Source organism: Gymnogyps californianus, chromosome 3 (genome assembly GCF_018139145.2).
Source record: "Gymnogyps californianus isolate 813 chromosome 3, ASM1813914v2, whole genome shotgun sequence".
NCBI lineage: Eukaryota > Metazoa > Chordata > Aves > Accipitriformes > Cathartidae > Gymnogyps > Gymnogyps californianus.
In genome coordinates this window covers 33315520-33337884 of record NC_059473.1, presented here as the reverse complement: position 1 = coordinate 33337884, position 22365 = coordinate 33315520, and the positions used below count along the sequence as shown (strand labels likewise).

Below are 22365 nucleotides of genomic sequence, written 5' to 3'. Positions count from 1 at the left end.
ATTCCAATAACTCTCAGTGCTCTTTTACAATTTACGTCATGCTGAGATCCTTGGTGGGTGTGCTGGTTTTGGCTGGGATAGAGTTAATTTTCTTCATAGTAGCTAGTATGGGGCTACGTTTTGGATTTGTGCTGGAAACAGTGTCGATAATGCAGAGATGTTTTAGTTATTGCTGAGCAGTGCTTACACAGAGTCAAGGCCTCTTCTGCTTCTCACCCCACCCCACCAGTGAGGATTCTGGGGGTGCACAAGAAGCTGGGAGGGGACACAGCTGGGACAGCTGACCCCAACTGACCAAAGGGATATTCCATACCATATGATGTCATGCTCAGCATATAAAGCTGGGGGAAGAAGAAGGAAGGAGGGGACGTTCAGAGTGATGGCATTTGTCTTCCCAAGTAACCGTTACGCGTGATGGAGCCCTGCTTTCCTGGAGATGGCTGAACACCTGCCTGCCGACGGGAAGTAGTGAATGAATTCCTTGTTTTGCTTTGTTTGTGTGCGTGGCTTTTGCTTTACCTATTAAACTGTCTTTATCTCAACCCACGAGTTTTCTCACTTTTACTCTTCCAATTCTCTCCCCCATCCCACCGGGGGGGAGTGAGTGAGCGGCTGTGTGGTGCTTAGTTGCCGGCTGGGGTTAAACCACGACAGCAGGGTTTCCACAAAATGCTGCTGAATTTTTCCAACTAAATTTCAGATTTCTATCATCAGTCCTCCATACACTTCACAGTTCAATTGTTTTACCCTTTTCCAATGCCTCTCAACTGTATTGCATTTCTTTTGACACTTTTCAACTGTGAATGTCTTCAAGTTATTTTCAGTGCCAGCTGCACTTCCATCTACGTTTAAAAGAAATACCTTCACATGAATGAAGCAATACTTGATCTTGCGCATGTCAGCACCAACATCCAGAGTGCTATCAGGATCACTATCTTCGAGAAATGTTTCAATTAACTCATCCAACCTGAAAATACATAGCATTTTTAAGGGGAAAAAAAAAAAAAATCACAACCAACCAGACAACTCTGTAAAGTAATGTGTCAATTACAATACAAGATTTACCAAGCTGACTGATATTACTAGGCTATTTTCCTTCAAGGTTCATGCAATTGCAATGTACTTTTGTTCCTGATACTAAAACCTGGATTTGATACTGGAGATTCTACAACTCTATATCAGAACATACTTGCACACGCTAAGGAATAGTTCTAGAACTAAAAGCATCTAAGAAGTAATCTTTTCTTTTTCTCATTTATTTTATTACCTTCTGTTCTTCTACCATCTCATAATTGAAAAGATCTAAAGCCTGCTCTCTCAGAAGACTAGATTTTTAGAGGCTTTGGGCATAGGATTTTTTAATATATATGAGTATTTGTGCAAAAGAAAAATCTACTTCCTTTTCTATTACAAGATAGCACAGCTTTCATACATAAAATTACCTGCTCCAATCATCAAGCAAAGCATCCTATCTTTTGATGCAGATATTTATAGATTTCTCAAAGACTTACTGCTCTTCTTCTGATTAATGAAATGTAGTTAGGATTTTATTCTCTTGCAATTTGTTCGTATTTAACAAACATCTGACAACATCTTCCTGAGGGAGGAGCAATTCTTATTTCGGTAATTCAGTCTTCATAAGAAAATCTGGCACACAGAAGCATCCTTTTGCTTTTTCAAAACCAAATTAAAATATTCAGACTGTAAACCTACACAGGGATAATATACCATGCCTCTGGGCTGGATGTCACAGCTATATGGATAGAGTCAGATTTCCTCTTGCTTGCTCTCACCAGCTCTGCAGGTCTTGCATTCCAGGATGCATGGGAAATCATCCCCAAGAAACAGGGCAGAGGATTTCTAAACCAAAACTTGCCCTTAGCCCACTTACTAAGGTATGTGTCTGGAAAATAGTAAGTGCAAGTTTGAACTCCATTAACCGGTTTTAGATTAAAGGCTTCCTGTTTCCTGACAAATGCTATTACCATTAACTTAGTAGGCAAATGGTGGGCAACAATGACAGCCCTATGGCCTGTAAAGCGCAATTCTATGATTTTAAATGTTTATTTAGGTTATCATCCTCAGAAGATGAACTTAGGTTCTGAAGCTGAGTGAGCCAAGGTATCTAAGGTACCTGCATCAAGTGCCCAACTGCCAGAGAAGGGCAGGAGTTCAGAACCATCTCTGTGCCTAGTGTTTCTTTTGGACTAGTTTTGTTCAGCTCCTCATTTAATACACAAGCCTTCTGAATGTCACTTAATAGTCATTTATCCTTTTCAGTTACAGGACTGGGAATCTTGTTGCCATTTGATTATCTGAATCACTTTGCTGTAACCACATACCAAAATTTTAGGCATTATAATACCACAGTATCTAAAGTTGACCCTAAAGTAGGTGTTTGGGATATTGCCCTGCTTTTGAATACTTCGCTTACTGGGATTCCTCACATTACTATACTGTAGTAACAATTCCCTGCTGGAGGGTGAAATAATGAGATGCACAACAAACAGGAAAAAAAAAAAATCATTCTTTTCAGGAGATAAATATCTGAAAATCACGAGCTGTAAGACTGGAATGAAAATCAGAAAACATAATAGATAGGTTTGGTTATTTATCTCCTCCAGAGTTCACCATTGCAAAGTGTCAATTCTCAGCAGAAAAAGGAGACAAAAGAAGAGAGCAACCCTCAGTCAGTTTCAGACAAACTGTGCTTTCCCATTTTCATTATTTCAGTTAAAGAACAAGAGGCAAATATGTTGTCTATACCATTAATCATATGTGCAAAATTCACAACTTCTGAATTTATAGAACACTCCCTGCAGTCAATGTGAGCTGTACATGTGGAGGGCTTAAAGGAGAGGATATTTAAAGAGAAATATTAGTTACAGAAGCATTACTGGCATTGACTTGCTTCTCAAGTTAAGAGACTACAAAAATTACTGGGTAAAAGAGACCAAAATTTTACTTATTACTACATGATTTTTTCTGCATGAAGAGTCCAACAGAACAGAGGCCAGTAGTACAAGAGGTTATTCATACTCTCTGCGAACACACTAAGCACAATGAGCAGGAGAATTAAGCCTTCATAGGTGGAGGCAGGCATCTGTGTAAGCACCAGGAAAAGAGAGGCATTTATACTATTAATGAGAACGCGATAGTGATTACAAAGACACATAGAAAGTCAGTATTTGTCACTATCTTAAGCACCTTATTGATTTCAGTGAGTACGAGGAAACAAAAAATATTTTTTATAACTAGACTGTCTAGACTGACTATATGAAGTAATCTATAAAAATGGGCCTTTAATCTTGAACTAGAAATTAGAAAGGAGATATTTTAACCTTAGTAAGATTACCTGTTTGCCAGGGATTTACCCATACTCAGATTACCACAGATTTAGTCTATGGGAATCAATCAAAAAAATCACACTAACTTGCACCATTACCATTACCAGAATAACACTGCAGAAAGTTAAAATATTTCAAGAGAAAGAAAAAGAATATATAATTCTTGTAAAATAATGCTCTATTTTTGAAAATTATTATTATTTGCCAGTCAAGAGTCAAGGTTCATTTGTCAAGAGTAACAAATTAGACAAGCTGTAGTTATGGATATGAGCTGCTATTTCCTCTCTCTTACATTACCTTTAATGTATTTGGCATTCTTGAAAAAACACAACAGCCCAATTCATTTTTTGTGTCCCGAGCACTACATAGAAGCCAAAACAGATTTGAGCACCAGAAGACTGTGTCAAGTCTGAAATAGCAGAATGTAAATCAGAAGTTATAAACCAATTCAGCCTCTTTGCCAATTCTAGGAAACAGCAGAATCTTCAGTGTATTTTTAGATACATCTTTAAAATTTCATCTTTAAGAATTAGAACAAGAATAGACCAACCTAGCCTAAACACTATGGACAAAAACAAAAGAAAAAGAAAAAAAAGAAAAGCAATAATGAAAATCCCCATGAACACCAGCAAAAGAAATCACTGCATCCCTCACATATTTTTAGGTTTCCATGTAAAAATTACCAGAAATTTTTCTAAAATAAACACACAGTCTGACAACACTCTGGATATTCTAGGAGTTCTTCCAGTATACTGAAGTATTAAACAAAGGTAAAAAATAAACAGGCAATGTGATACAGAAGCAACTTGAAGTTTCTCCTCTTAATGAACAGATCTTAGTTAACTGAACCATTTTTTTTCAAGTGATTTATCAGCTCAAGGATTGTGAAAACATTTGAAACATTCTCCTATGAATTTATACAATGGTAAGATTTGCAGTTTACAACTGAAAAAAACCCAACGCTACATTTCCAATTCATTTCCAGAGATGTTCACAGAATAAATCAAGGAGACAATAAAGAATCACAGGAGGAGGGAAACAAAAGACAGAGAATAAGATAAAAAAAAGGAATACTGACTGTACATTTTCTTTTTCCTAACTTATATTAGACAAGGTAGATCCGCTTGCTAGGTGATTCGGAAACAAAGGACAATATAATTCTGCAAGATGAATATCCTTTTCCTTCTCATATTCCTGACTCAAACAGTTTATTATATTTATCTCCATAAATATCCATAAAAATAAAATTAAATATATGGAATATATGAAAACTAGAGCACAGAATTATATAAAATAGGGCTGTAAAAGATTTAAGAAATTCATACAGGGCATCTACAGTTACAACTCTGACACATTCTTTCTAGTCAAAACATCACGCGCAGGCTGTAGTCATCCTCCTATTAAAAGAGGCGGAGTGAGAAAACCCTTTTTGTAAGTAAAGAAGAGCCAAAATGGCTTTTGGTTTTCATTCAGTTACTGTCAAGAGATGGATAATACCTTTCCCCTTAGCAATAATAATATCTGCTGAGATAGTCACCTAATCTCTGATCCTTAGTTCTCTACCAGAGGAATGCCTAGTAAATAGTTTTCCTCCAACCAAAGACTGTTGCAAGAATATGCGTCAGTAAGAATCAAACCAGAAAAACACATAGAACGGCCCAGCACTGAACAAAGTTGGGCCTAGATGTTCAAAAGGAACAAGAAACCCATAAAGAACAAGAAATCCAGACAACTCCCTCACAAATCTTGCTTTAGTTGCCTACTCAGAGGCATGCATATGTGGCACAGCAAAGGTAATATGAAATCATGAGGTGAAATAACAATGTCCTTTTTCTTAAGGACTTTTTTCACCTCAGTCATAGTAGAATAACTATAAAAGCATAGGAAACAAAGTATTTTTGGTCAGCTGTTGTGGCTCAGCCCTGAGACAATATACCTAGACCTCTCTTAAATAGTCAGTATGTTCTATTTCCTGGAAAAGTTGCTAACTATAGTTTCTTTTCAAAAAGACCTGAGCAATCAATCCTTACATTTACTGATGACCAGCTTCTGCTATTATGCCAAGGATAACTGTTAATATTTGCATGCCCTCTCAAAACAGAAAATAGGAAATAAAGCTGCCCAAAGAAGGGAGTTTTGAAAATGAACTTGCAAAAGGAATAAGCATGCTTGGCACAGAATATATAACATATTTGAAAAATTTCTGAGTTTATGACTGAGCTTTTCTTCTCCCACTACATCCCAGGCTGAACACGTTAATTTCCCCACTACACCTATTGCCAAAAGTCAATGGGAAAATAATTTAGAAAAATTAAAGATGTTCACATACGTAGGTTCTACGATGTGGCTGAGGGTGCCAAGGTAACTCATAAACTAGAGTGGAGGAAAAAAGCCCAACACACTTTTGTTAAAGTTTACGATGAAAAACAGATAGGATCACGCAGAAAAAAACAAATCAACCAAGAAACATACAAAAACCCCCTTCCATAATATTTATAAACATTGCTTGCAGTATAAGATTTTTTTTTTTTCTTTGCTTTATTTATGAAGACTAGCACTACAGCAGTGCTGGACTTTATTGTTCTTATATGAGAGATGGACTGCAGAAGAAAGAACTTCCTGTTTTGGTATTCTATTTCTTTATTATCAACTTACAAAATGAGCTTATTACAAGCCCTTTGTAAGACATCCATCAGTAGCAAAAAGAATAATCCCCCAACTAAAATTAAAATTATCAACCCAAACATGTAGTAATGAAATAACAACAAAAAGCCTAGTAACATATACCTCTCACTCACTGGCGCAGAAACCTGAATAAAGAGATGGTCTCTATAGTGGCGTCTGAAGACCAACACCAGGAATTCTATTTCACGCTGGAGAGATCTTTATAAAAAATACTTGGCCCCCAGTCTTCTCACTGCTCAGCTTAGAAAGTCGAAGTGCACTCAGCTTGATAGGAAAAAGCAATGATGGAAACTGTTTAATTAACTGAAATTCAATGGAAACCTAATTATGGGGTTAGCTACAAACACAGAATTGAAAACTACTGAATTGCTTACAAATCACACTTAATTCCTTCAGTGGAAATATGCAGCATGTATCTTTATTTCAGAATTTGATACTCTTTTAATGTAAGATGGTCAATTTAAATTATTTAAATTTGAGAGGTTTTTGTTACACTGGTGAGTTACATCAGAAAAGGCTACATTAATCTGACATAGAAGTACCTAGCCACAAGATACTTGCACTGAAAGTACTAAACTAACATAAAAAAAACCCTGAAAGTATATTTTAGAAATGCTAAAATCTCTATTTCTGTCCAGAAACAAATATTAAACTAATAGTCTTTTATTTGTTGTAGTGAATAACATTAGCAAGCCAGCTGCTGCATTCTTCATTAGTTTTAGCTTACTAAGGCTCCTAGTAATATTTCCATGCAGAATTTGTTCTAATCAAAACTGGAGCATGGATAATCGTAGCTAATTTCACATAACAGGAAAAAATATTTAAAATCAGTGTCAGATGAAGATGTCTCTTCTAACTTCTGGGGATCCAAAATGGTTCCCTTTTTTCCCTTTTCTCTTGTATGTTGTTAGGTAAAGGAAGTTAAGACCATTAAATATTTATTATTTAATGCTATTACAGTAGATGAAGCCTAAAAAGGGGATTTTTCATACGTCTCCTTTCTTCCTTTTAGGACTGCGAGGTTCTGCCCTAAGAACAGCAGGCCTAACTTATACTAATAAAAGCAAGGGTGTGCTGAAGCCTCTTGCCAGAACCCTGCTGTATCAGGAAGAATAGTTTTCCCAACAGAAATTCCCCGAAGGAGGAAGAATATGAAAGTATCAAACAAAGACCCATTTTCTGTGAAAAACAGCAGTAAACAAAGAATGGGGTTTTCTTTCTCAGTGCTCATCAGAAAAAAAAGAAAAACAGAAAACATGAGTAAAAAATTCCACACACACAAAAAATCATTTTCTAAGTCAATGCCAAGGGAACAGTATCACATCATTTATGAGATTAATTTGATAGTGGTCTTATACATATTAACATAGTACAAAAAGAAAGGCATTACAGTGCTGATCCAGGTGAGTTTGAATCATGATACCCAACTCTGAAAACACAAGCTGTGTCAAGCACAAGTCTGTTCTTACGCTGATGCCGGGAAGAAAACTCACAGTAAAACAGTTATAAACAGTTGGGATGGAAATGTGTTAAACTAACAGTGCTCTCTGGTTAGTGACTGTGAATCAGTCCCAAATTCTTGGTCTAGCATTTCCCTCTTTGACAAACCACGACAATAGTTTTTTTGCAAATAATGTAAACACACACTGTACTGAAGCTCACAGACAGCTTTTACATTATCAACTTTATTTCTCTTCTGTTACTTTCCACCCTTCAGGAATTCTTTTTTAATGAAGCGTGCTTACCATTTAGACCACACACAAATCACAAAAGCCTTCTATCCACATCACTTTAGATTCCATGCAATTTTTCTGATAGCTTAACTCCAGAATGATTAGATGAGCACTGTGCTACTTCAGTTTTACCTGTTCATTAAACAACAGACTTCCATCTTTTTAAAAAGAATCCACTCCTGAATCAGTCATACGTTTGCATGAACCAGGATGCAAATTACACAGCTGAAATGCATCAGAAAAGCACTCCTAGCCAACTGAGAGTATGTTTTTAAAGTTTAGAGCTCTCAATAGCATGCAGGATGCATGGTCTCAAAACACAGATTTGGAAGGACTCATTTTGACCTTGCTTTATGTGCCATGATTCATTTCTGGGAGAGCTTGCCTTTTAACCCCTGATCACTGACACTGTATATTATGTATCAAAATTAAGTTCGCTTAAAGAACAATTAATTTTGTGTGTCAGCTGTGAACTCTGTGACAAGCAAAATGGAAATCCAAGTTTATGAAAAATAGGCTGCAAACAAAGAAGCTACTGAAACACTTGAGGCAATCGGAGAGGTTGCTTCAATTAAAGAAGTTTGCTTACCTAGACTTTTGCAATAGCTTTCCTATTGGTAACACATTCCATATCAATTTTTTTCTTTATATATTAATTTTGAAAATTATCTTTAAGTTTAATAATGATGCCTATGTTATTAAAAAAAAGTAACTCCGTATCTCCACATATTTTATGAATCTATTTATCTAAAAATGCATGATAGTTGAAGCAGAATTGCTATTATATTTAATAAGAGCTAACCACATAAGTTAGCTTCAAGTGTGCATCAGTATGGGAAGACCATGGAGATTCTAAGCAGCAAATTTTATCAATAATGCTATGGAGGACAGGAGAAAACAGGGAAGGTATTTCCAGGCATTGTTGCTAATGGCATGACAAAGAAGATAAAGTACACACAATGCATCTGAGCTTGCCCTGAGAAGAGCTGTAATAATTTACGGATGGTTAGTGGACATGACAGCAACTGCCTAACACATAATTGACATATATAGAGGATAATGCTATATTTTGTATCCAGAAAAAACTGCTTAACCTCTAATTTAACAAAAGTGGGTTAACTCCTGGGTGAAATAATAATAATTAAGGTAACCGAATAGTGGAACCAGTTACTTAAGCCTTCGCACAATTCCCTCAGTAGATATTTGTAAGAATAGTTTCATTAACATAGCCCTGGAATAGGCTGCATTGATTTGGTGCAGTCTTAGAGCAGGGAAGTAAGAGCAATAAGTCCTTGAGTGTCTTCTGTTTCTACAGTCTGGAAGATTTTTACACTTTTTTTCACTTTAAATATCTGTGCAGTGCTCTAACAACTGAAAAAATCTATTACAGGACAATAAAGACAAAGATCCCCTTTCTGCTACTGATTGCAGTGAAATGAAAAAGTCTAGACATAATACACTTCATACTGAAGTGTTTACATGTGTGTGTACAAGGAAGTCGAGCAATAGTAAAGTTGCATACTACGAATTCACTGTGAGGTTCAGTTTCATCCTGTAAATTGAAAATGCATTCTAAGCCAGCCTGTAAATAATGGTATTGAATTATACTAGCAACTGTGTTTTAAGAAACAAAATTATAGGTGAAACTAAATTAATCGCTGCAAGTGGCAGAACTGCCTTTTTTTTTTTTTTTTTTAGGAAAGCTTCTGAAACTAAAGGCTAGGTTCTGAGGCACCACTTACTTCTCAGGAGTCATTCTCAATGGCATAGTCAGTCAGACAGATGGAAAAAAACCCAAACACTATATTCTTGACAAAGTAAAGTGAAACAGAAGTAGGTCTGCATGAACTTTGATAAAATATGCAAATCTTTATTTTACTGCAGCCTTCCTCCCAAATTATGTATTTAAAAAAAAAAAAACAAAACCAAACAACTTTGGGGGTAATTTTCTAGTATTTTCAATTTCTTGTTTTCATAGTAGATTATTCAAAGACAAAGAATAGTCCAGAAATGATCAGACTGTTTCATATAGCCAGGCAATAAAAAATTGAATGAGAATAAGGAAATGTAAACCCTAATACTGATTTTTTTAAATCCATGGACATTTCACTTCCTTTGTTTGTACACCTCAATTTGTGCACCCATGAAATAGGTAATTATACCAACTTATCTAAGAGATTCACAGAATATTAGATTATGTGAACTATGTAGATACTCCAGAAATCATGCACAAGTCCAGAATTTTTAATCCAATGACATTATATATATTGGGACTGATCCTGCAAGAAGTTAACTTAAGCTCCTTAAAAGCCTCAGATAATGAGTTGGAAAGCCTCAGAAACACCATTGGAAATCAACTGAAAGCAAAGTACTACAAACCTAAATTATTCTTGAAAACAAATGCTTCAGATTTTCGAAATTTTACCACTGCTGTAATTTGAAGGTCTTAAAGATGATTTTGGAGCTTTCTATTATATATTAAAGTTTGGAAAACTTCTGGCCTTTGAGTCAGTTTAATGAAGTGAATCCTATAATTCCACAAACAAATATTATGACCTTTAAACTTTCAAGTCTCTCTTAAGCCTGCATAGATAGCAATCCTCTTAAACAGTGAAAATAAAACTTGTGAGTGAGATTTGAATAATGTTTTCAATACAGTAATGTTCCTGAAGAGAAAGTCATGATATCTCACACAACAAAACAAAAACCAACCCAAAACCAAAGAGCCACAGACATAGTAAACATTTTAAGTTCTCATATTTAGAAATGTAAAAAGAACAGTCGAAAATAGAGAACACAGTGATATGGCCAACGATTTACATGTATGGAGATAAACTGATTTTCATAAATATTGAATGTTGGCTGATATTGGTCTAATATGAACATGTTTATTAGACCAAATGGTCTTTCCTAACTTCTATTCCTAATTATCTAATATTTTCAGCAGGGGCCAAATGCTTATAAAATAACTGATAACAGAGCAAAAGCACATTCTTCCCTACTGATAATGATTAGAAACAAATAGATTTTTGAATACCATGTACATTTTGTTAATACTATAGGCAACAATTAGGATTTACATGTTGCCTCTTTACGTAGCCAATAGGCTGGCATCCAAAGAGATTACCTAAATTCAAGCTGGCATGGAACATTTGGATTTTTTTTTCGACTGTATCAAGTTCAGTTATTTGAGGGTAAAAATTTTGAAAATAGAGCTTCTAATTTTGTAAAGCAATCAAACAAACAGCATCATACACATGGATGAATGATTACCATTAAACACTTGCACTGCACAGTAGAGAAGCATACACCTCCTATTACACATATAATCCCCCTTTTTTTTAATTAGACATATGGGCAAAGCCATTTTTGCTACCTTCTTATGTAAGGAGATTCTTCTGAATTAGATGGTTACAATGTGGCAAACAGATGTAAAGAGTTTCTACGCAGTTGAAAATCATTCATTCCAATGATGAAATGCACACAGATCTAAATCTTTGTATCAGTAAGTCAAGAGGAGATTTGGCATGGACTATAAAAGGACCGAGACTGGTTTATACAGGGAAAAAGAAATGCCTACACTAATACTACACATGCAAATTTTTTGCAGAGAAGAAACATGTCAAGTAGCTTGCCGAGTAGATGATTTCCTTCTTTAACAGCACTTTGTAATAACAAACCAAAAGCACATACATAAAGAAATGTTACTCACTGCCAGCTAATATTTGTGGCCATAACAGTAGTCATATTGTAATCACTAGAGTGTATCTAAAAGTAGCAAGAGAAAACTAAGCTTCAGTTTATCAAAATCTGAAAAATATAAATATCTCTAAGGAGAAGGTAGCAAGAACTTGAAATAAAAAGAAAGAACATAGGACAAGCATAAAAACTACTCAAGGAAGTCAAAAGGACTCATATGGATGAACACCGAGACATTTCTACAGTATAGAAGAGAGAGGTAGTTTTGAAAAAATGGTGTAAAGTGTCACTTATGGGTTATTAATTAGATGTAAAAGCTCAGAAGAAAGAGATTTTCAGAAAGTACTTAAAGTGCCAAAAGATGCAAACACGTACTTAGTGGTACTTTCAGAAGCAACTCAGCTGACCAAGCATTCAATGAATTTCAGTGAGATTCAAAAAGCTGCTATGATCAGATACTTTGGAATATATATATTTGGAAATTGGCTCCAAGATTCTTTCAAACATCTAAATAATCAAATTCAGCTATGCTATCTTTTCTCCATACATCTCACTAATATGAGTTATACTATATTTCATTACCTTTCCTGAAATCATGTGACATTAGATGACTGCTATACTTTTGAACATTAGAAAACAGGACATAGTATGTAGTTTCCTTTTTTTTTTCCCCACGGTAAACCAAACTTGCTAATCTTTGAAAAGAACTTCAAATTATCTCTCAATAGTTTAAATGTAAAAGGTGATCAGTTTAAATAATATAAGAATTTTTTTCTACTTTCAGTGACCTTGGAACAAAACAGCAAGACCAAAGAAAAGTATTTACACTTCCTTTAAGCATCCAGCTTACGTACCTGCATTAGGAATCTGAACTTCCTGTGCTGTCACTAAAGATTTTATAACACTTAAGAGAAAAAATGCCCTCTAGAGAAATACATTGAATTAATAGCATTCTAAATCAGGCGTCTAAGCGAGAAGTTTACATGTGAGATGTTAAGACTACTTTATAGTTAAGGTAGCTTCTTTTCTCTTGAATATTGCCTACACAGCTTATGTTAGTCAGTCTGCTAACTTCTACACAAATCCACTGTCTGCAAAGCTGTGTTGACATAAGGCAAGGTAATATGTTTCTATTTCTTCCACCTTGCAACTGAAATTGAACACTGACATCAGCAAATAAGAACATTCACTCTGCTTTGTAAATGAAACCATTTGTTCAACAGCTTAAGTAGGAGTAACTGTTAAAGCTCTATATTGTACAACAGTGCAATATTGTTAATGCCATGATAGCATACAGATGTCACAATGTTGAAACAGAAAAATGAAAGACAGAAAGAAGTAATGAGAAATCCAGGACTTGAGTAAGATGAACAATATATGACTGTTGAAGTAAAAAATAGAAGTGTCTGTAATAACATATGTATCTGAAAGAAATAAGGTAAAGTTATTAATAAATTAAAGTGCTAAGCCAGTACTTCCGGTCCTGTTCCCAGAGAATTCCAACTGGCAAAGGCTCTGGAAGCGTGGGTGCTCTGGAACACAGGATCTTGATTTGAAATCCTGACTTTCTGGGCACACATTGTAAATTGCTAGTGAGCTCATTTATAACAAAAAAAAAAAAAAAATATCCCAAATGATTCAAACAAAAAGGACTCTCCCTTTTACTTTTGGCATGCTTCTCAAAAAAAAAAAAAATCATTTGAAGGCCATTTAATTCTATTCTAAAGCATAATACAGAAGCCTGCAAGAGTACAATTTCTTTCTATTTGGTATGTATGATGTTATTTTCATATTTTTCAAAACTAGTCCAAAGTGTTTCTTTTTTTTTTCCCCCTAAACAAGAAACTAATTCTCCAGCTCAAAGAAATATTTAGAGATCAGCCCTTTACAGCTGAGGAAGTATGTGGTAAGATCCAAAGCAAGCAATTCAGATTTTGGAAGCATTTTATGAACTATGTTCTGAACCACTTATGTAGTCTAGCTGAATTTTTTATGCTGTGCTTTTTAAATAAACAAAATGAGAGCAGCAGAATTCATGTATGTTTAACATTTATGAGAATAAAATAATAACATCAAAAATATGACATAGTAATATAAATGCTTACTATTTAACACAGAATTCTGAAGTAAGAATTCCAGACAGCTGTAGCTTTATTCACAGGACTGATAAGTTGTGTTGCATTATAATTTAGCATTCACAAGAAAAGTCAAGAGCATTTGTTTTCCATTTTGTTTTAAACTTAGTGAATGACAATGTGACATTGTAGTGGTTATGAGAAAAGCCTATTTGACAGATGTTTTTTTCCTTCCATTAAATGAATAATAATAATAAAAAAAAAAAAAATCCCTGAAGACACTTCTTTGATTTAAGTGAGGAAAAAAATCAATGAAGAATGAACTACAGCTTATTCACATACTAACTTCAAACTTTTAGCAATTTTAACTGCATTGAGTAGCCCACTGATTTAATTTGGAATGCCCTGAAAGTAACAAGTGGAATGAAGCTCATTATTGTAAGAAATGTTTGGCATTTCTTGACTTAGTAAGTCAAGAAACATACAAAATATCATTTTAACATAACAGTAATACTTATTTCCAGGGCAATCGCTAACACTTATTTCCTGCAACTTGTGTAGAGAGCAAAAAACCTATGCATTACCATAACCATTTTATTAAACTAAAAAAATATTATTGGATCTACAGAGGTACCACTGGACCCAGTTTCATTTTGGCATTCATCTTCTACTGAAAAGTGCCTGAGATAAAGACTTGTGCAGAGACAACAAAATAAATACATACTTAGTGCATGGAGTTTTTCATTGACATGTTTTGTACCTTTGATCATTTGTGTTCAGAATCAAAGAATAAATAAAAAAATTGGCACAGAATGCTTTCAACAGATTAATTTTGCTCTGACCTCCCTTGAAATATGTATGATGAATCAGAATAAGAAGAATTAAAACACATCCATTTTTGATGAGACTATATTTAGTAACACTTCTCCTTACGAGTTAATTACCTTATTTGTAATAAAATGAATCACAGTAAGACTTTTGTTAAAGTTTAAGAATTTTGAAAAGAACTATGTAAACTTGGATTATTTTTATATATATACACATACATATACATGTCAAGATACAGTTTATTTAAGTTTAAACAGAAGATATCCTAACTAAGCAGAAATGTCTAAATACTATTTGAAATCCATAATGATCCTAATGATAATTTCCTCTCTGGCATACTAAAAAAGCATCAATCAAAAAAAAAAAAAAAGAGAGAGAGAGAGAGAGAAAAAAGATTATTCTGTCTGGAATACCCTACAGGGATCCCCAACAGGGTTGGGGATCTCCACTCCTAAGAACCATTCTTGGGTGGCAACTCCAATTCAAGTGCAACACAGTATGTTGCATTATCACCCATACCACGTTTCTTTTCCTCTTCTGTCTGTCATAACAATCTGATCCATATGTCTCCCGATAAGTAATATTATTTAGTTGTCATTATAGATGCAAAACTAGATGCAAACCACAACATAGACATTTTCCAGTAATAGTAGATCATGATTTTATCAGCCCTCATCCAGGTCAATACTTCTGTTTGGACTACTCACTTGTATATTTATTCTTTAATGTGAACAAACTCTCCAGATAACGAGTAGCTCCAAACCCAGATGGCCAGTCTCAATAAACAGAACTGTCATAAAGATTTGCTGTGTTATGCATTGATAGACTTTAACTGGAGACAGAACACTTAGATGCTATCTGTTGATTTTCATAAACGCTCAGGACATTTATGGACAGGAGGCTCAGACAGATGTAAACCAGCATGGTCACAAATATTATCGCCATATGAAAGCGAGCTCAAAATGTAGACGTGTTCAAAACCACAGAAAGACACTTTCATGGAAGCAGTGGTTTTTTATACTATCATTTCATTATACTTTCATTTGGGTGCTTAGTCCACATCGATTGTTTACCTGTGAACACTCTGCTTGCAACACATACAAATGCAAAACTCATAAAACCTGACATTTGATATTTTCCCCCACTTGAACTGTTTAAAAAAAGATTGACTTATCTTTCAATATTCCATTCAACTACAGCATATAGTATTAATAAGCCAGTCTGACTCATGTATATGACAGTTATTCACTAGCAGTATCTTCTGCTCTCTGCTTGAAACTGCCTCCCAGATGTACGCTATAGTGCAACTGTATGCAGATGGTATGTTCCTAGTTTTCCTTTGCATATTCATATTAAAAACTTTCATCAACTGTGAACCTATTCCCATCTATAAGACTGCCATTTTCATGGCAAAAAGTCAGGTAGGAAATCTTAGACAGTAAGGTTCATGAATGTGGCCTAAAAAATCCAAATGATTCCCAAAAACCCAGTTCCCCTATACAAACTAAACAGCAAACAAGACCACAGTGGAAAATCCATGTGACAGATTTTTACAATAATGTTAGGAAAGTACATCTTTAAATGAATATATAGCTTATTTAAGTATATCTGAATAAAGTCACTAAGAGTCATTCATCTTCTGAAGGACTAGTTCTGTCAGGGTAAAAAGAAACTAGCTAATAAGGGCATTTAATTTTGCATGTAAAGAAGAAAAAAGATACTTCTCTGTTCTTGTTTCTTTAGTTTTCTTTCTATGGCTTGATTTTGTCACATCCAGTGCTACCCTGTAATGTTCTTGATGCATTTGACTCCCATACGTTTGGGCAGAATGATAAATAAGTATTAACCCAGCAGGAACTGAGGGGACATTTCTGATTAGAAAATTATACTGGTAACTGCCTATGTTGAAAATGACTCAGATTAACAGTGTAAAAGAAATATATACATAATGCTATCTAGCTCCTCATCCTTGATATGGATGTCATTTAGTTTCTGAATTAAAACAAAACAAACAATCAAAACCAAGAATTAATAATGACAACAATCTACATGAGAAACTCGAGGTTCAAGGTAGCAGCTTGTCCTCATGTCTCCCAGAATCTCCTGGACTGGGGAGAAATTGTTAGCACTGGTAGTTTTCTTCTGGACCAGTTCCAAGAGAAATTAAAATAAGACTAAAAATTCTCACAGCTTCAACTTAGTTACCGTTAATATACTAACCAAACAAAATCTCTAGGCGGTTACTACTTTCTCTATAGAGATGAGGCAGAGATACTGAATAGGTCCATCCTACAGAATCAACTGATTTTTCAAAACTGGGAATTGAATTTAGTTATTGTGAACATTTAGACCTAAGTAAATATTTCTACATTATACATAGAAAGTTCTTACATGCCATACTGATCTGTTACAAAAAACTGTAAGATGTTACAACACTTATGTGAATTAATCATGCATTTTCAATAGCATGCTCAGTAAAAAATTTGAATATTTGGCTTTTAAGACATTGATTAATTGTGTATCAGAAATGCAAGATTTCTCTTGGCCTATGTCAAACTAACACTGCAGCAGGATACTTCTCAGCACAAAGAATATTTCTTGAATTCTACTCAGATCGTATATCCAGTTTTGAGAGAGACTGTTTTTTTTTATTCTGCACTATTATACAACACTTCTTTTTGCCTGGCATCTGACAGGCATTCCCATCCTTTGCGTTTACTTTACTTCACTTCCTCAAAGCTGAGGCTGCAAAAACACAGCCAGCAGCCTCACAGAGCTTTTCATGGAAAACTGCCATTCTAACCTGGCACCTAACTTCACTTTATTATTCACTCAGAGAAGTTTAAATCTCTGAGATGAATTTAAATATTTATGCCAACAAAGAAACTGATGAAAAGCATCACCACAAAAGAAGAAAATGAAAACAATGTAAGCCATTACTGAAGTAGTTCTTCTTGTGAAAGCTCTGATGTTCTTTGCTTGCCAGTCACCAGCGCCAGCTCATCCTTCAACTCCTGGATCTCCTTTTTCAGCTGGACAATCGTCTACAAACAGCAAGGCATAAACCAAGCATCACCTACAAATTAATAGCTAGTTTATGATTTTTGCATTAGAAGACTGAGTTTAGGGAAATATTATACTTTGGTTTTCTCTTTTTTTAAACATCATCTCTTTTTTTAAAAACAGTCTAAATGCCTTAAATACACCAAGCACTTTTTTTCCTTTTCCATTTATAAAAACAAGAAAAGTCTTCCACACTCAGTAAATTCTATGTGTTAGAAGACACGGCTGTATGGAAAGAGTTCAAAAGATTATTTGCAAAAGAGAAAAATAATTTGCCATAGGAATAAAAAGAGCTTTCTGACTCATTAGTTTTGCCTTTTAGTAATGAAAACACATTTAAAATAAAACTGAGGTCTTTGTTAGAGAAAGGACAACTACACACCAAAAGTGATTTTTTTTAACCTTCCCTTTAGAAACAGAAATTCCAAAACAATATCTTAGTATTTTAATCTTAACTTTTCTTCTTTTTCATGTAACATTCCACTCTTATTAGAATTACAGCATACTATAATTGTAGGATGTATCAGTTGCTAACAACAAACAAATAGTATAAATCAACATAATGAAATTAAGTAGCATTAACGAATAGTAATGATTGAGAAAGTGACTTGGAGAACTGTACTAGATTTTTAAATTCTAATAGCTCATTATTGGAGCCTGTACTTTTGGAAAAAACGTCTGTATAAAACCATATTTTACAAATCACTAGCCTCCCAAGGCCGAATTCTACAAAGCAGGGACAATATGCAAATCCCTAAGTCTAAAAAATGAATGAGCAAGTTCTTGGATACTTTATGACTGATCATTTTAATGATGCATCACCTTATAATGGCTCAAATGTATCAGGAGTCCAATGATATTTTTAGATGGATATGCATGCTGATTCCATGTGCAAAATAAGTTTCCAAGAGACGAATGTTTTCAAGGAAAAATGAATCGTTCTTGATTGCACGCACTTTCTTGAAATAAGATTGTTGAAATTGATGACACATTTTCACTGGATGTTAAAATTCCTTCAAATATCTGTATTTCTTTTAATGTTTAAATTTAACCATGACTTCCTAAACTTTGAGTAAGTATTTTTACTTGTAAAATCAAAATATTCTGAACATACATATGATTATTTCTTTTAACTCTAAACTTACTTGTAACACATTTGTTACTACAAAGTATGAAAGGCTAACTTACAATATTTTATTTAAGAATCTATTAACGTGGTGAACTGTTAATTACAGATGTTGCAAGAGTGCTTCAAGAATATTGCAGATTGCCTCACTGGTGCCACACTCTGACGTAATCTGTGCCAATTATTGAGTAAGTAAAATAAAATTTGGGGCTGGAATATAAAATGGCAGAAAGCTGAACTGATAGTACCATCCCTGTTCAATGTTGAAATCTGCTAGCGTGAATAACCTCAATCTGACAGCAGAAATACCATTTTCAGGATATGGATAAAAGACTCATTTTCAAGTATTATTAAGACAAACAAAAATCTACAGAAGCATATTTTCTTTTCTATTTTTAAACGAATGCCAGAGGAGATTAGATTTAATTCAGGCTCAATGGTTTGGTTTTCAATTTAAACCAAATCCTTTGGTCAGAAGTGAGTCGCTTAAAAAGTACAATGGGTACAAGTTCATCTTCTTAGTAAGATACACAGTCAGGAAGTCTCCATTATGAAGAATAAAGTTAACACAACAGTCAGACTTAACTTAGATCTAGCAAGAGATATTATGCACTCCCTTTATAAAGCAAGTGTTTAACCTACAGATGATAAATACTGCAAATAAATGGCATTTGATCTTCTGAAAAAAGTCCAGCCCTTTACTGAATAATCAGGTTGCACCCTGGGAATATACTTTAGGTAGTTAAGACAGGCAACAAATTCCACAGTGAACACAGAGCCATATAAAGTCTAGATACCTGTGTTCCCCTGCCTTTTCCACAAGAGGGGATGGTTTTCTAACTCTCACGAGTCCACTTTTGCTTTACTTGCTAAATGATCCTGCAGAGCGAGACATACCAAGCTCGTGGAGTATAGCTCCACAGGATGTAGTAAATGTTCAGGTGCCTGCATGTGTTCCACCTCAATCAAAAGCTTCTGTGGCCATGGAAGAAATGCTCTGCATGATTTGCTACTATAAAGCCTATGTAGGAAATTAAAAAAAGGACAGACAGAAATGAAGAAGTTGTTCAGAGCCTACTGGGTTTATTTTTTGGCCGCTCTCTTTTTTTTTTTTTTGATGCTGTTACTGTTAGAAATTGTTTGGAAAGAAAAATAAATAAAATAATAATAAAAAAAGAAAAACAGCAGAAAATCTGACAAAATCTCCTATTCCTTTTGAACTTCAAGGACAAGTGAAAATAAAAGCACAATCATTAACAGTAACTGAAATATGTTAATTACCATCAAGTAACAATGAATGAAATAATCAACTATCTAATTTCCAATTTTTAGACAACTGCTTCTTACGTTATATAATCTACCATTCTGTAGTCTAGCATTCAAGGGGAAAGTATTTCCTAGCCAGTTCAGAAGGTCATATGAGAACAAAATACATAAAACTTGTAATTACAAATTAGTCATGAGAAATTTAGAAATACAGTAGTAATTTTGCCCGTTAAAAAGAATGATGATGTGACTAGAATATCATAAAAACATACAGGACAACTGAAATTAGAATATTTCATTCAGATTTTATATTCTTCAGAGGTGAAAAGCTCAGTTCAAACTTATAATTATGTTGTTAAAAACTATGTTTTAAATCTTGTCTGTTTATATATAAACAGAATAATAAAATAGCTTAACCTGAACTTATTTTTCATCTGATGTCTCTGTCACAGAGACAGAGGGTGTGCTGAAATGCATCCATAGTTCTTCATTATATTCATATATGCAGCTTTGGCATGACCAGTGTAACCTCAGTCAAGTATTTCCCATATCAGAAAACATCTTTGATATACAGCATGCAACCCAGCTGATCCAGTAGCTATCATTATCTGCAATACTATGTTGAATTAATCAGGCCTTAATAGGTGTACTTAATATTTACAAAGGAAATAAATTTTCCAGGTAATGCAGAAAATTACATTAAATAAACTAACAAAGGCCTCTTAATATAGTAGAACTTATCATTACAGAGCACATCGTCAAACAAATCTGGTATGTAACAAGCTAGAGGCATATAAGATCTTTCAAAGGAAAGACTAACTAAATATACTAAAAAGAAAAAATAAAGCACATTTTTGTTTTATGCACATTAAAAGAAGAAACTTGTTTTCTTTATATGGCAATGCTTTGTGCTTTACCAATGTGGATTATTACCTCTATCCTTCTCTGCACTTCCTAAATCCCCAATCCATTCTGCAGAGCTCCTCTGCTGCTCCTTGGGATGTGACCATCAGCCTAATGCTTTAGTGTGGAAATCCTATTTCCACATCTCATTTACTTGTCTTCTTTTTGTCCTAATGGTGACTTTACAGAGTTCTTTCTTCCTAGCTAAAATGTTCCTTGGACCAATCTCAAGAAAGGGCTGTATCTGTATGTTTCTTAGCTTTTTAATACACAAACTGTTTCAGTGCAGCAGCATGCCTTCATCAAGTGACTAGTAATCTTAGTAGATTTTTTAAGAGTTTTAGGGATATCCAATCATCTGTGACTATGATTTAGAAACTAACACCCTAAAAGAAGCAACACAAAGATGATACTGAAAGTGACCATTGCTCCTCAGATCCCTTAAGAGTTGAGAAAGCCTTCAGAGGTTTTATAAAGGTCCATTTAATTATAATTATGTCCAAAAGAAAACCATAAAAATAGTAGTTATTTTATAGAAAAAATTGGAAGTTGCATCTAAAAACAGTTTAATGGGGCGATTCAGTATAAAATCCTCAACATTCATTTCACTGCTATTGATTATTAAAACTTAAAACAAGCAATCTCCTTCCCTCTGCCCCCAGACAACTCTCACCAATCTGGGGTCAATTTCTTCATTAAGAATTGCTTCATTCTTAATAAGAGCAACTCGCTGTGCAAATCTGCAGGTTGATATAGATTCCTGGAAGAAAAAAAGAAAGAAAGAGAGAAAAAAGAAAAATTTCAGTTAGTTTTGCACCAGGTAAGTAGAACAGACTGCTAATGAAGTCATCAAACTAAGTTTCTATTTCTTAGAAATGTATATTTCACAGAAATAATCTATCATTTCATATTCCATAACAACAATATTCAAGGGAAATTAGGTTAGCATATTAATGACAGCGACATATAAAACTGTCAAATCATAGTACATATTTTATTGACCCAGTCAATCCCTTGATCAACTGTGTTTCAAATGAGTCCCCAGCTGGCACTAAAGGATAAGAAAGCCATACTACTCAGAAGGTAAAAACTTTTGAATGATGAGAAGAAGAGAAAAGTAACTAAACCCAATTTTTTTGGTGAAAATGAGACTAGAGAAGTGTATGTAAAAGAAGGGAAGAAGAGTGGAAGTCCAAGATAAATGAGAAACAAGCTGGGAGACTTGGAACTAGGAGACATACCGGAGAACTAAGATACCAGATAAAAAACTGTCAGGTGAGCTAAGATGGGGTGCAGGAGGAAAGGAAGGCAGAAAAAAAAAAGAAGATACAAGACTGAGTTTGTGGAGGAAACTCTGTGACAACCAGTGCATACTCCCATCTAGGGCACAGAATGAAATCGAGGATCGCTAAGTATTGTTCCCTCCTGTGAGATCAGCCAATACTTACATGCCAGACCCTGCTAGAGAACTTATCTACCTACTGAATAAAAAGCCAGCAATTGCTCTCAGTTAGCTCAAAGAATAAAACATCACACAGTAGTCTTAGAAGTTCCAATGATGCTTGATAAACTGTATGACAAAATTTTCTGAGATGTGCCAGTCTGCATTTAAAATGTAAGAATTTACACATAACCCCTAC

General features: G+C 34.5%; 1 protein-coding gene across 1 annotated transcript in view; it reads right to left on the bottom strand.

Annotated features, from left to right (window-relative positions):
- KIF6 (kinesin family member 6) overlaps positions 1-22365 on the bottom strand; it is a 177722-nt gene that overhangs the window by 102768 nt on the left and 52589 nt on the right. The window contains exons 9-11 of the mRNA XM_050893845.1: positions 21399-21485; positions 17308-17411; positions 862-967 (exon numbers count right to left, since the gene is read on the bottom strand). Coding sequence (XP_050749802.1) covers positions 862-967; positions 17308-17411; positions 21399-21485 — 297 coding nt within the window. The remainder of the gene's footprint in view (positions 1-861; positions 968-17307; positions 17412-21398; positions 21486-22365) is intronic.